The sequence below is a fragment of the Typha angustifolia genome, chromosome 14, assembly GCF_048772165.1.
Source record: "Typha angustifolia cultivar Huaian chromosome 14, ASM4877216v1, whole genome shotgun sequence".
NCBI classification, from domain to species: domain Eukaryota; kingdom Viridiplantae; phylum Streptophyta; class Magnoliopsida; order Poales; family Typhaceae; genus Typha; species Typha angustifolia.
The window spans coordinates 12,737,667-12,751,688 of NC_133252.1; the positions used below are offsets into that span (position 1 = coordinate 12,737,667).

Sequence of the window (14,022 nt, forward strand, 5' to 3'; positions counted from 1 at the left end):
AAGAGTTATATCTTATGGATACATTTTAAAGTATTATATATAAAATGTAGGGACTGAATTTTAACCCATATACACCGTCTAAACTAAAAAATATTCATATATACTCTCTTGCATGCATAAAGAAAAAAAACGTAATTATACAAATCTTTAAACTAAAAAAACTTTTTAGATCAAGAGTATATGTATGTTGTAGATTTTTTTTTCTTCTAAAAATAAATGCAGAAATGATGATAGTTTAAGATGCCTAAGTGGAATTATTTCTAAAATGTATTATACTACAAAAGTGGCGTATATTTAATTCGATCCATATTTGCTAAAATAATTATAAAGTTTAATTATCTTGCAAATTATTTTATTTGATGGTGGAGCGAAAAACAATTAACTCAAGACTATTATATAGATATATAAGACATGGATTTGGATCATATTGATTTGTTTTTTAAAATAGTACCATGTGAATTCAATATAAGCAATGTTTCAATTCAAGTTCACATGTAAATATTCTAGTTCACAATATTCCAACATAAACACAGGCTGTGTTAACCTCTCTTGGGGCCAAAATAAAAAGGGAAGCATTTGATCAAGTACATTCGCCAAAGAAGTGTTCTCTTTCTAGAACATCTTACCAGTTGTGGATACTCTTGAATAAACATACCAATTATGTTTCTGTAAAAGAGCATTAATAGATTTCCAAGTATGAAATTTTGATATCTAATAGAAAATTCAAATTCGAATAAGTAAATTTATTACTAAAGAAGGTCTCTTGTAGCCAACTCAACCACCCTCTCATTGTTTCAGTGATTTACATTATCAATAAAATGCTAAAAATATATAGCAATTCATATTAAAAAAAATTACTGAAAATAAATGAGAGTACTGTATCTTCTCTGCATGATACATTGAGTCATGAATCTGTTAAATATTTTTATTTTAATCAAGCATTTTATATATAAATCGCTTAACCGTCTATTATTTTTCACATTTTTATAAAAGCAATGAACTGTTCAGCGGTTCCTATAGACGACTTATCGATGTGAAGTTGAATTTATGAAAACAAATCCCGGATAATAATTTTGATAGACAGACAAGAACAGTATATAGTCATATTTAAGGAGGCATATTTTAGTCACCAATTAACTCAGCATCATATTCAGGTACCAGAAATGGCGAGAATAGTTTCCACTAAATATTCTAATAAAAATAAGCGACACATGAATTGCATGCTGTTTAGCAGTGGACCTACTATGTGATCACTTGGTTAGACACTTGTGAGACTTTGACATCCACTGGGATCCCACTACTGGACAAGATCCGCAAAAGTCCTAAAATTGAAACATAGACCTAATGACTACCAACAACTCATGCAACCTTAAGCGTTAGCACTGCCACAAAGTTTGTTTTGAGTGACCTACCTGTAGGGGTGATACAGATCGAATAGTGCTCCGTTCATATTCGGATTCATATTTTTAGTTCACATACAGATTCGGATACGAATATTAGACGGATAGCAAAATTTAAAACCATATCCTAACTAAACGTAATTTTCGGATAAAGTATTGGATCTTAAACGGATATTAATTAAATTTAAAATAATTATAATATTTTATTTAAATATAATTAACACAAAATTATTAAGAGTTTTACAATAAATAATTTTTTTGTATGTCAAATATATAAAAATTAGAGAAATTAATCTCTACAAATAATATATAACGTAATATTAGTAATAATATTAATATTTACTATTTAAATAAGCAAACTAAAAACTGTAAATCATTTTAAAAAATATGCGGGTAAACGGATATTCGAATCCGAAAAATATATCTGACCCGTATCCGAATCCGTATCCGAATCGGATAAATTTTTTTTATCTGAATCCGATCTGAATCGGATCGGATAGCGGGTCGGGTCGGAATTAATCCGATCCGTTTTCGCTCCTAACTACCTAAGCATGATAAAGAGTTAGGATTAGGCCTCCTCACCACCAGGAGCCCTAGTTTGATTGATAATACTAGTCCTATCATCTCTCCTTTCTTTAATGGAGTAAGAAACTGTGAGAATACTTTTCACTATATTAGGACATTGTAAGAGTTCTCCTAGTTGATAGAAGTACTAGGATTCTCGTGCAATGATGTATAAAGAGCAATGCAAAGGTCCGAAGTGGGCAAAGCATGTATATAATATATATATATATATATATATATATATATTAGAGCGAAAGTGTTAGTGGATTGTCTTATAAAAAGCTCGTAGGGACTCATAATTTATAGTGTATAAGTTTTATTTATGTACAAACGAATATATTTTTTGTAATGACTTTCATCTAAACACTATAAAACTAGAGACAGAGAGAAATTAGTCTAGGCATTTGAAACACTCCATTTGACTCACCAATAAAGGGGGAACTTATTCACGAATAAATCTATCTAAAAATTATTATGAATACTTTTCATACACAGTAATATATAAGCTATTATAGTCAATCAGACATATGTCATGGAAGTAAAAAATGAAAAAAAAAAACTACCCATCCACATTTTCCCCATGTTTGGCAAGCCAATCAATCTGTTGCCCAAAATTTCTCCGAAAGATTATTCTAAGTTTCCACTATCTCTGAAAGAGAGCCAGAAAAAGGACACTTGACCTAAAATACAAAGAAACATGAGAAAATAAAGATATGACCTCAGGTTGTGTAAAATTAAGACTATACTTAAAATCCACGTTTTATTTATGCACTCAGTAAGAATGTGTGAACGAGAAGCCAAGAAGTCTGCCCCAGATAAATATCATAGAGAATGTTTTTTGTTTGCATTCCAATCCAATGTGGAAGAAATTAACGGATGGTGGAGATGAGATACGGTAGGTTTTCCGAATGCGATATGTCATAACTTCATGGCGATCATCACTTCTTCTCACATTTGATGGAGAGAGAGAGAGAGAGAGAGAGAGAGAGAGAGAGAGAAAGAGGTAGAGACAAGATTAATACCTTGCGTTTAGCAGCAGAAGGAATAGTCTCCAAGCATCTAGTTCTATGTCGATCAAAGTGAAGAAAGAAAGAAAGAAAGAAAGAAAGAAAGAAAGAAAGAAAGTGGAAAAGCTTTATTATAGCTTTGCTTTGGCTGGCATGCGTGAAGAAAATGGAGGGCAAGAGAGTGAAAGAAACACATTCATTCTTCTAATTTGGTAACGTGCTAATGTGCTATACGTGCTAATTCAATGAGTCATAGAAGCATCTTCTGATAGAAAAACAATACTTTAATTCGTTTAATTTTCAAACTCCCAAGAGATTCTCTTTGTTTCTACAATTCTGTGATTAAAATTTGTTGAGTGATGCATTAATGAGGTTGCATTCTAGGTTTGAATTTTCAGCAGCATCGACTTAACCGAAGAACATTGAGTTCTCAATTCTCATCATAAAATAGATCTTATTTTTAATTTTATATAATTTCCACTGAAAACTTAGTACCATTACTTATATATATATTTTTAATTATAATTGTCACCAAAATTTTGACTCTTTCAAGAGCGTTATTATAGTTAGTTTTAAACAGAGTATTAACTAAAATTCTCTTTTTTAAATTCAGAGTACCGCAGAATCTTAATCGATGATCTTTGTCTACCATAAAGGAGGATATAGTTTTATTGTAGTACGATAGCGTGTAAAATATTAGATAGCACTAGTCTTTATCAAATCTAAGTTTAGTTTTAATTATGATTCGCACATTGATTTCGGTGGCAATTATAGTAATGTACTGCTAATTATAATATTCTAAAAGCTTATGTAAAATCTGAAAAGAAAAACTAATGTAAGTACCCATGGCCCAAAATTTAGGCTTTGGGCCAGGGAAAAAAAAAATTCTGATGTGGCCCAAAATTATTCAGGAGTCTAAGATTCTTTCACATCAAAATGCAACTCAAGACTTTTTGCATGTATAATTTGCACCAGATAACTCCATTTTCCTCTTATATCCATTCTAATGCAGGCATGCAGAGCAAATTTTTTAGATTGTTTTAAGGAAACTTTTAGAGAAGATGCAATTAGTAGACAATTAGATTAATAAAAGAGAGAGAGAGAGAGAGAGAGAGAGAGAGAGAGAGAGAGAGATCTTTCTTAGTGTCATGATCAGTATTAATGTAATAAATCTCTATCCTCATGTTTGAGATAATAGGTCCTTTAATTCGTACAAATATGAGAAAGGTTAAGGATCAACTTTACACTATGTTTGGATGGAGAGAACACCTTTACACTATGTTTGGTTGGAGAGAATAGAGAAGAATAGAAGAGAAGGATAAAAAAAAAGAGAGTAATTTTCTTTCATCTTGTTTGAATGTAAAAGAGAAAAGAGAAGATAAAAATAAATTTACTATGCTTAGTTTAAGGAGAAAAAAGGAAATAAAAAGATTATTATCATTATACCCTTCATCTAATATTTAGTTATTAAAATGAATTAGGACAAGCTATAAGATTCATAAGATTACTCTTTTAAATAAATAAAATTCTAAAAATAAAATTGAAGTAACCTATACTAACTATATTATCCCTAAGCTATAATGTCTAATATTTGATAATCCTTTTTTGAATCTGTTAATAGAATCCAAAGTATTTAAATAACTACTAGAATAGAATAGAGGTATACTTGGAATGTTAAAATATAAAAAAGTCTAAGCTTTCTTTACTCTTCTTTTCTTTTCTAGCTAGTTTTGGAGAGAGAAAAAAAAGAAAAAGAAAAGGTAACCATTTAGAGACTATTTTTTTTTCTCCCTCTCTCTCTCTCCTAAAAATTTAATTCAAATAAGAAAAAAAAATTATTTTGTCTCCTCTTCTCTCCATACAAACTGGGTGTAAGTTTCACAGAAAGATTCGGCACACGATATCATTAGTAATAAACTAATAATCTGATAGCAACCAATACTGTAGCATCTGGTGGTGCCAAATTACTAATCAATACAGAGCAATATGAAGTGGAAAGACAAGTACCGACAATAAATAATTTGTTGTCATGAACCAGGATAGACCGTGACGGAGAGATAGTAAGCTCTGTGAAGTACAGTCAAAGCAACAGAGGTGATAAAATATGTTTCATGGTGCAGCAGTACAAACTGAAAGATAAAACGCCATACTTGAATGGGGGAGAAAAACGAGAAGGAAAGTAAAGTACAGTTTTAATTCTACAAAAAGCACATAATCACAAAGTGGTCGTGAATTTACATGCTAACATGAATATAGCCCAAGAAAAGATAATGAGAAGATCAACCGGATATGCTTATTTCACATAGGAAACACTACTGCTACATTGTACAAATAATTACAACAATCTCTAAATAGTTAGTCCAAAATTATTCTAGAAGGGAGGAGAATTCCTGGTGGATGTTCCTCCATAAGTGCATCCTCACAAGCGACGAGTCTAAGAATAGCAGGACTCAAAAGGTTGTACCTCCTCTTCAACTCGATGAAGCTTCTGCCTAATACTTGCTCTAACCATTTACTTAGACTTCCCCCATCTTCTGAGACCCATGCTGCAGCAAGTATCTGTTCCATAGCCTTCACATCGATCTCCAACACAAAATTGGAGCCGAACGTGTCACAAAAGATCTTACTAATATCCTTCAATATACTATCAGCAAGTGCATCAAAATCGAAAGGGCCAAAGTTTACGGATTTATCCACCAAGTTATAGAAGTTATCTGCCCATGCCTCTGGATTATCTGATAAAGAGTTATATTCATGGCTGCTGCTACTGTCGGCATCATTTGACTCAATCTCTTCTACTGGAAGATTCAAGTCTAAGAATGTGTTTGATGACCTGTGCGGTCGTTTTGATGTCCCCAAGTATTCAAACTGCTTATCATGGCTGCCTGAAGAATTCATCTTACGTTTACTAACAAAAACTGAGCATAAAGATGGTTGCTCGCTCCTTGATTTTTGTCTTGGGCTAACAGATACTTTATTATTCGGGCTGCTGCTAATAGTAAGAGGAATAGATTCTGTCAATATCTTCATTTGCCATCCCCTTGCAGTGAGAATCCTTTCCTCAGAGAAGTTACTAGAATCGATCCTTGGGGTAAAGGTGTTTCCCCTTGTGGTTCTTGTAGCCATCACAAAGATGGCATTATTGATGCTGACTTCTCTGCCATGAGAATCAGGAAATCTACCAGTCTGAATAGCATGGGACAAGCTGTTCTGAATTAGAAAGTCAGCTTCATCCACATTTTCGAGAAAGATGACTGACCAAGGCTTCTTATTTACCTCCCCAGCTATATAATCAGCATTTGTCTTTCCTCTGAAATCAACCTTATGAGGATTGATATCCTGCTGGCCATATATAGTACTAAGATGACATGCACCATCTTGGTAACTAAGATCAATGCAGATCAAATTTTCTTTGTTTCCACACACCAATTCTGCTAGTGCCACTGCAACTCTCCTTTTAGCAACCCTATCTGGACCATGAAAACTGAGCCAGATGTCCCCTTTCAGGCTTGCACCACGGCGCCTTTCACCAGCCGTACAATGAACTATAGCATGACTAATAGCACTTAAGGCTTCTTCTTGTCGACCAACTTTTTCAAGGAGACTAGCACAGAGTGACTTGTAATTGCTTGGATCAAGCTTTTGAAGCATACGGGATGAAGCTAGACATCGTTGGTCATAGGCAGAGAGACCAGCAGAAGATTTTGCAGGTATAATCTGAGAGACTGGATAGACGCCCTTTACCGAGGAACTCTTAGAGCAAGGGTAAGATTGTACAAGGAGCTGTGGAATGTTTCTGTTTAACTCAGCATCCTTCTTGGCTTGCATGTTACCAGACTTCTCTGGATGTTCTTTATATGTTTGACGGGGGCTCTCCTCCTTAGAAGGAGGTTCACGAGGAGTGCCCAAAACCAAATCTGTTGTGACAGATGTTACAGATGATGGTGAAGCATGATCTTCTATATTGTGGAAATCTCGTCGGCTGCCTTGTAGAGATTGCAAACCCCTGCCTTCAAGTTGTTCACTTTTTGAAATTCTTAGCTGAAGGTTGGACATTAAGTCCTTGTTATTTGATTGTGAGACTAAAGGCAACGATATACTCTGGGTGGCTGTTGTAGTATTCTGTAAACCCATTGTCATAGGAAGTGAATTAGCAATGTCTCTTTGCTTCTGATTTACATCAGCATTGCTGTTCTGGACAATTGTTCTCTCCCTATCAGAAGCACAAGGAAGACCAACAAATTGCGGAAAAAGCTGGTAATTATCTGTCTCAAGCCTTTGGCAGCCTCGATGGAGGCGTTGGCAGTAGTCATTCCATTTCTTCTGCAGATCCATGATTTTAGAATTCAACACTGATTTATCATCTTTAGCCTGCACTGTAGAAAACTACACGATTCTTACGCATACAAAGACTGACACTATGCACACTGATGAACTCAATTAGAATAAAAGCATTTATGATGTTTAATAAGAATTCATCTCAGATCCTAGGTTTCCAGACTACTAATTATAGATGATGCAGACAAATATTAGCTAGAATCTCCATTAAGAAGATGGACAAATTATACACTGCAATTGAAACACACCTTCGCTGCTTCCAATCCTTTCATGCTAACTGTGTTAGCTTTGCGCATCCAAGAAGGTAAATTTGTCTGGTCTTCGGCTTCAATGGTTGCTGAATGTGCTTTCCGAATAGCTGTAACCTCTTGCTCATACTTGTCATTACAATGTTGGCACCGGTGTACCGATGGATGAGGAGTGTTCAGCAGACCCTTTGACTCATATGTTGCGGGAAAAAATCCCCCAAACGGAACAAACGAGTCCATCAAGCTATAGGAAACCAGGAACAAGAAACTATAAGGTTCCATTATTGCAATTGGTGGTGATCATTAACAAACATACACTAATCAGTGCAAAAAATAGAGAACTAGGCCACCAACAATATGAGATTGGCCAAATCTTTAAACATCTCCATGCTAGATTAACACACCATTTCTGAAGTTCATGGTACATATAAAATTGTTTTATACTTTGACAAGTGAGAATATGAGAATTTAGAAATACAAAGAAGGAAGTCACTTCTATGCAAATCAATTGAAGAAAGAAAAATACTCATAAATTAGTTGTTGTTGAAAATATTTCTTGATACTCTTCCAGTTCCACTTATTATTTTGTTATCAGTTCATCTTAGGTTTTCTATTAGTATTTATCAGAGGTTGGTCAAAGATTTATCCTTCAATATTAGTCTGCGACTATTCTTCAATAATAGAAACTAATTCCAGCAAATCTGCATCATCTCAATATCTCTCCTAGTCCCATTACTTTGATTACTTCAATTATGTTTTCTCTTTTGAATTCCCAAGTTAATGTCAGTTGATCTGGACATCAGGTATAAAGAAACATACTCACTTTAGAATTTCTTAAAGCTTGAAGAAGCATCACGTACGAAGTTGGATTTGGAATATCTGATTTTAGGAGGAGTAAAAGAAGAATCTGACCACAAAATCAAACAAACAAGGACCAAGGGCACACTATACACTGCTCAAGATTGCAGAGCAGTCATCTGAAATAGACTAACATCACTTGGCCTTCTAACTTCCAAATCTTCTAGCATGTACTTTTCAACCTATAAATAAGTAGTATGCAAGTTCTAACAAACAAAACAAAAAAACAGTTACTAAGGCTATGATTTGCTTTATCTTGAAATTTACTGTTAAGAGACCGGGCAATTTGCCAACCTTCTAGATCTATCAGGTAATCTGCCTAAATATTATTTCATGTACAGATTTTTATGATCTAGAATCAATCAATACATAGGCAAAAGCTCTGTTTCTTCTGCTACAGAGATGCCCAAGTTTGTTTCATATCTATCACAAGTTTAGTACTTAACAACTTCTGATAGTACTGAATACTTACTGCGACCACTACAATGCAGTACCATTACATAATACGGTGGACTACAAGTAGCCAGGAAACTTTGCATTGCTCCATCTCGTGCTTCTTGTGATACTAACAAACTGTCTTCTGAAGCATTTCTACAATTTCTGAACAAGATAAATTTCTAGGTAATTAATTCCATACTCTAAAGATTCTCTTTTCGCAGGAATTGCTACTTCATAGAATATTATTATTATTATTATTATTATTATTATTATTATTATTATTTTATTTTATTTTATTTTATTTTTGCTTCACATAGTTGTACCGACTCCTGAACTACTTATCTCTAGCAATCCTTTCTATTCTTTAAGAAATAGAGATGGCAAGTAATCCAACATAAATAATCATGATTTTAGTATACCTGAGAGTGTGGGCATAATACATCCCCAGAATATGTGAACTTTGTGGTTGAAAATTGCAACGGAAATATGTAACATATATAGGGATTTTTTATTCATTGTCTTATCTTTCTTATAGATTGTCTTTCAGAATTATGATGACAAGATGAACAAGATAAGGGGAACTTTGTAGTACGCTCTATGTTCAGAATATCTTTGCAGTGGTTGGTATAATATAAGACAACTGAATATTCAGAGCTTCTTACAAAATGACAACATCCCAGTACACGTAGTAGCTCTTGCCATTATAGGTCAAGATATGTGTAACCTTGTCCCATTAGCTGATACATGATACCTGGAGAAAGCCATTTTACCAACATGATTCATAAAGATATCCATAGGCACTCTCATGAAGAACTTTCTTCCCTTCTACCTATTAAGATTAGACACTTTTCAGATGTTTATCTTGAAACCAAGTGTCTTCAGATTGCTAGAGCGTTTGCTCACTTTTTTTTTTAAAAGGAACAAAACATGGCTCAAATATAATATGGATATCTTTAATCCATAGTCAAGTTGATTTTGACTTGGATCAAATTCAGCTCTGGAAGGGTTTCATTTCGTTGTTTATATGCAATTAACTATTCCACCAACGATTAACCAAAACAAACACAATAAGACAAGGTTTTAATATATAAAACTAATCAAATAGAAGGAGTTATAGATCATCAGGTGAGATTAAAAAGAAGTAAACAAACTGACCTCTGAGGTTTAGAGAAGGATCCACCTCCCATGGCAGCAGCCCTAGCAGAGGTGATAGGCAGCAGCTGCAAATCCCATTCTCTATCCAATATCGGATACCTGGATAAAAGCTTCAAGTAAGTCTCATACGTCGCCGACCACCCAATTACCCAAACCATCCCCTGGTGCACCTCCAAAACCCTAGTTATCTCCGCCACCAAGCTGCCTCCTTTATCCTCTTCCTCCACCAATCCTTTCAAATCCCCAACACTGAGAACCAATCCGGGCTCCTCTGCCTTCGCCGCCATCTCCTCGATCCGATCCACCGCATCGGAGTCGGATCCAACACTCACGATCCGCAAACCGCGAAGCTCGGGAGGTAGAGACGCCCAGTTCCGCCGCTCGACGGCCGCGGCGAAGTCGTTAGCGGCCTCTCCGGCGCCGATGCCGACGAGCAAAGGGTTCCTTCCACCGCCGCTTCGGCGAGCGAGAACATCGCCGATCCGGCGGCAGTTCTCCTCGCTGCCATCGGGCGCGGCGAAGGGGAAGGCGAATCCCCTGCCCTCGAACTCGTCCCCTGAGGAGTAGGTACATAGAAACATCGGGGGGCAACGGGCGGCGCGAGGAAATCGAAGAATCGGTGGGGTGGGGCGAAGAATCGCGAGTTTTATGTCGCAGCTTCGGAATCCAGCTTCCCCGAAGACTCGGCTCACCACGGGGTCATCAAGAATCGCGAGAACCAGTTGCTGGAGCTCAACTTTTACACCCGAGAAGGAAGACGACGAGGTGGAGCTGGAGGCGGCGGAGCACTGCTGCTGATAGAGGTGGAAAGTATCCGGATTCCTCCTCTGATTCGCCTGCGATCTCTTAATCGCCGCCATCAGCGAGTTCGACACCGGCGGCTCCTCCGCCGGCGAAGGCGCAGCCGTCGCCGCCGAAGGCAGCCGATCTAGCGCCACCCCAAAGCACAACTCCAGGGCCTTGAACTGCAGCCGCGACGAGTACGCCGAGCTCCTGGCGCGGGCGAGGGCGTCCCGGAGCAGCGACGAGGTCGTGGCCGAGGAGGTCGAGAGGAGGGCGAATACGACGTGGAGTGAGGTGGTCTGTGCGTGGGCCCGTCGCCGCGCGGCTGCAACCGCTTCATCGAGCGCGGCGGCAGCATCGTTGGCCAAGCACTGGCGCGCGGTGGCGACCGGCGTCGGCATGGACACATATACAATAAGGACCCCAACCAATTAAATAATCCCCCCCCCCCCCCACCCGCCTCGACGCAGATTATAAAAATCTCGAGGGGCTGATTTATATAAAATTGAGAGTCGTCGTCGTCGTTCGAGTAGAGTAGTAGTCGACTCACTAGTCGGAGGGAGAAGTAATATTATATTTATTTCTATATATATATATATATAGAAAGAAAATAAAAAAAATTTGGAGCTGAAGTAAGAACTAAGAAGAGGGTGGTCTTAATTATATTTATTCATGGAGAGGAAGATGAAGAGGAAGAGAGAGATGGGTGAGATGTGATGGGACCCAAAAGCTTTCCGTAGCCAGATAGAGAGCAGCTCAAATGCTTCTTCTTCTTCTTCTTCTCCTCCTTCTTCTTCTTCTTCTTCTTCTCTTTCTTCTTCTCCTCTCTTTATCTATCTAGCTATCCATCTATTCTTTTCTTCTCTTGGTTCATTAGTTTCTCTTTCTAGGTTTGGGATTTTGGGTTCACATTATTGAGAAGGAGAGGAGATGCTGAGTCCACTGCGTTGCCACTTGGGGTTGGGGGAGGTGGGGCCGACCTGATAGTGCTGCTGACGACGGTTAGTGCTCGCCAAGAGGTGATTAAGTTGGACCTGAAATGAATCCCTTTTCCAGATTGTGATAGATTTTTAGTGCTCTTCCCCCCCTTCCTTTCATCTAACCACACAAGACTGAAGACTATATCTATCATATTTTATAACCCTTCCATAAATACCAACACATCAAATAAAAAATAATTACAAAATAACAAAAAATTCCAGATTTTTTTTATTTTTATTTTTATTTTTTAAAAAGAAGAAACTCGTGAAACATTCTCCCTAGATTCGAATCTGATAAAAAGAAATTGTTAGATAGCCTCGCCGACGTGTCAAATGCCTGTCTTGTGTGTGCTGTGGACCATCTCGGAGCCCACTTTTTATGGAAGTATCTCATCGTCCAGATTCCAATATCTCACTTCTCAATTTTTGCAAAGTTTAGCTTTATAAGTTGTTACTTACTTTTACTCTCTCTCTCTCTCTCTCTAAAGCTTTTCTCTTTCTTTTTAAAAATAAAAAATAAAAATAAATTTGCAACACGTAATGCACGTGTCGATGGTTTATGTTAAGACTTTGTAAAACGTTATACATTTCTATGTTTCGTTCAGCTAATTAAGCCATTTATTTGACTCAAGGACAAGAAATTGGAATGCCTAATATTAATACCATCATTGCTATTTAATTTAGATGATAATAATAAATGTGACTCGAGATAGGTCCCCTCCTCCCTTCTCACCAGTGGAATTTTGATCTGGACCAATTATTTACTGAGTGTCAAATTCAATTTCAAACAGGAGGCTTTTCAATCCGTGATTTAAGAAAAAAAAAATATATTTCCAATCGAATTTTCTTTCAAGCATTCATTGTGTTTTTGTTTCTTTCTCTCTCTCTCTATGTATATATTAAAATAGCAAAATTACAATTTATATAACATTAATAAGCATAAATATATTTTAGTATGACAAAGACTATACAATATGAAAGAATATTTTTGTTTCTTGCTAAACTTTTTAATATAATATGATTTAAATATAGTTTAAAAAGTTATTCCACGACCAGCAATCCGATTACGTGCGGAGTTTGGTAAACAAAGGAAGGAAAACGGAAAGAAGGAAGGGGATGGATGGATGCATGAAAGCCAACCATTTTTTCGATTCGGCCCCCGAAAAGCCTTTTTATTTAATCTGGGCCCCAACTCCGATTCCTCCAATCACACTTGGCCGCAGCCCCTTTTTTGCTCTACCCATAAATAGACAGAGATTGAATTTAATTACGCCTTTACCCTCCGCTCTATTAATCTAATAATATCATATACTACTACTATTACTTCTTCTTCTCTAAAAGATAAGACTTCACTATGTTTTGATTGAAGAATAATATATTTCATTATTATTGTTATTATTTTAGAGAGTAGTTATCGTTGTTATGTAGAGGGTGTGATCATAATCATGGATAAGAAAGGTTCTCATGCTTCTAAGGGTATTTTGGTAAGTACATATGTTGAGAAAATTTAGTTCTAAGTTGAAATAGGTAAATGAGAATATAAAAAATACATATAGATATAAAAATGTACATGAAAAGTGAAAAAGAGCAAAGAGATTTTATTTGTGTTTACTTTATCTAGATTTAAAAATCTATATATATATATATATATATATATATATATTAGTTTATTTGATTGTAGTAAATTATACCCTCTTCTATATTAATTATTTGAATATATAATATATACAGAGTTTTAATATTTTTAAAAATAATTAATTAAATATTAATCGTGTGTTTAGTTAGAAAGTGAAGTTCAGTAAAATGACTCGATGAGTCTTTTTCTTTTAACAAAGAAAGTCACGGTAAAAAAAGTGGAGTTATTTTTTATAAATAATAAGTCACTGTTCAATATACTTTTACTTAGTATAAAAGTCACTGAAAGTGACTATTTTTATTTCTTCATTCAAATAAATACGTAATAATAAAGAAAAGCAAATAGTATAAATGCTAGAAAAATCCCGTGAAGAAATATGAAAAAAAAAGGCGCACGCTTTTTGATGCAGCATAAAGTAAGAAGAAAAAATTGGACAGAGAGAAGCTACGAGTCTTTGAGATTTTTTATTTTTATTTCTATTTTTATTTTATTTTTATTTTTATTATACGTGTCTGGTGGTATGACACTACACTTGTTTATATTATTGCCCAAGTAAACAATCCACGTATCACCGAGAAGAGATCTTTTATTTATTTATTTATTTATTTTGAATCT

The 14,022-nt window shown here is 35.7% G+C and overlaps 1 protein-coding gene across 2 annotated transcripts; it reads right to left on the reverse strand.

Moving 5' to 3' along the window:
• Positions 1 to 5,146: 5,146 nt before the first annotated feature.
• Positions 5,147 to 11,691, reverse strand: LOC140775368 (protein DWARF 53-like). Of its 2 annotated transcripts, none has more exons than XM_073118618.1 (3): positions 10,009 to 11,691; positions 7,558 to 7,801; positions 5,147 to 7,294 (listed from the first exon to the last, which is right to left on the reverse strand). In XM_073118618.1, the coding sequence occupies exons 1-3, from the start codon at positions 11,190 to 11,192 to the stop codon at positions 5,327 to 5,329; spliced, it is 3,396 nt and encodes a 1,131-aa protein (XP_072974719.1). In that variant the 5' UTR covers positions 11,193 to 11,691; the 3' UTR covers positions 5,147 to 5,326. The 2 variants fall into 2 exon arrangements, with proteins under 2 accessions (XP_072974719.1, XP_072974717.1); XM_073118616.1 differs by having other exon boundaries at positions 5,147 to 7,342; positions 10,009 to 11,690.
• Between the last annotated feature and the right edge of the window lie 2,331 nt (positions 11,692 to 14,022).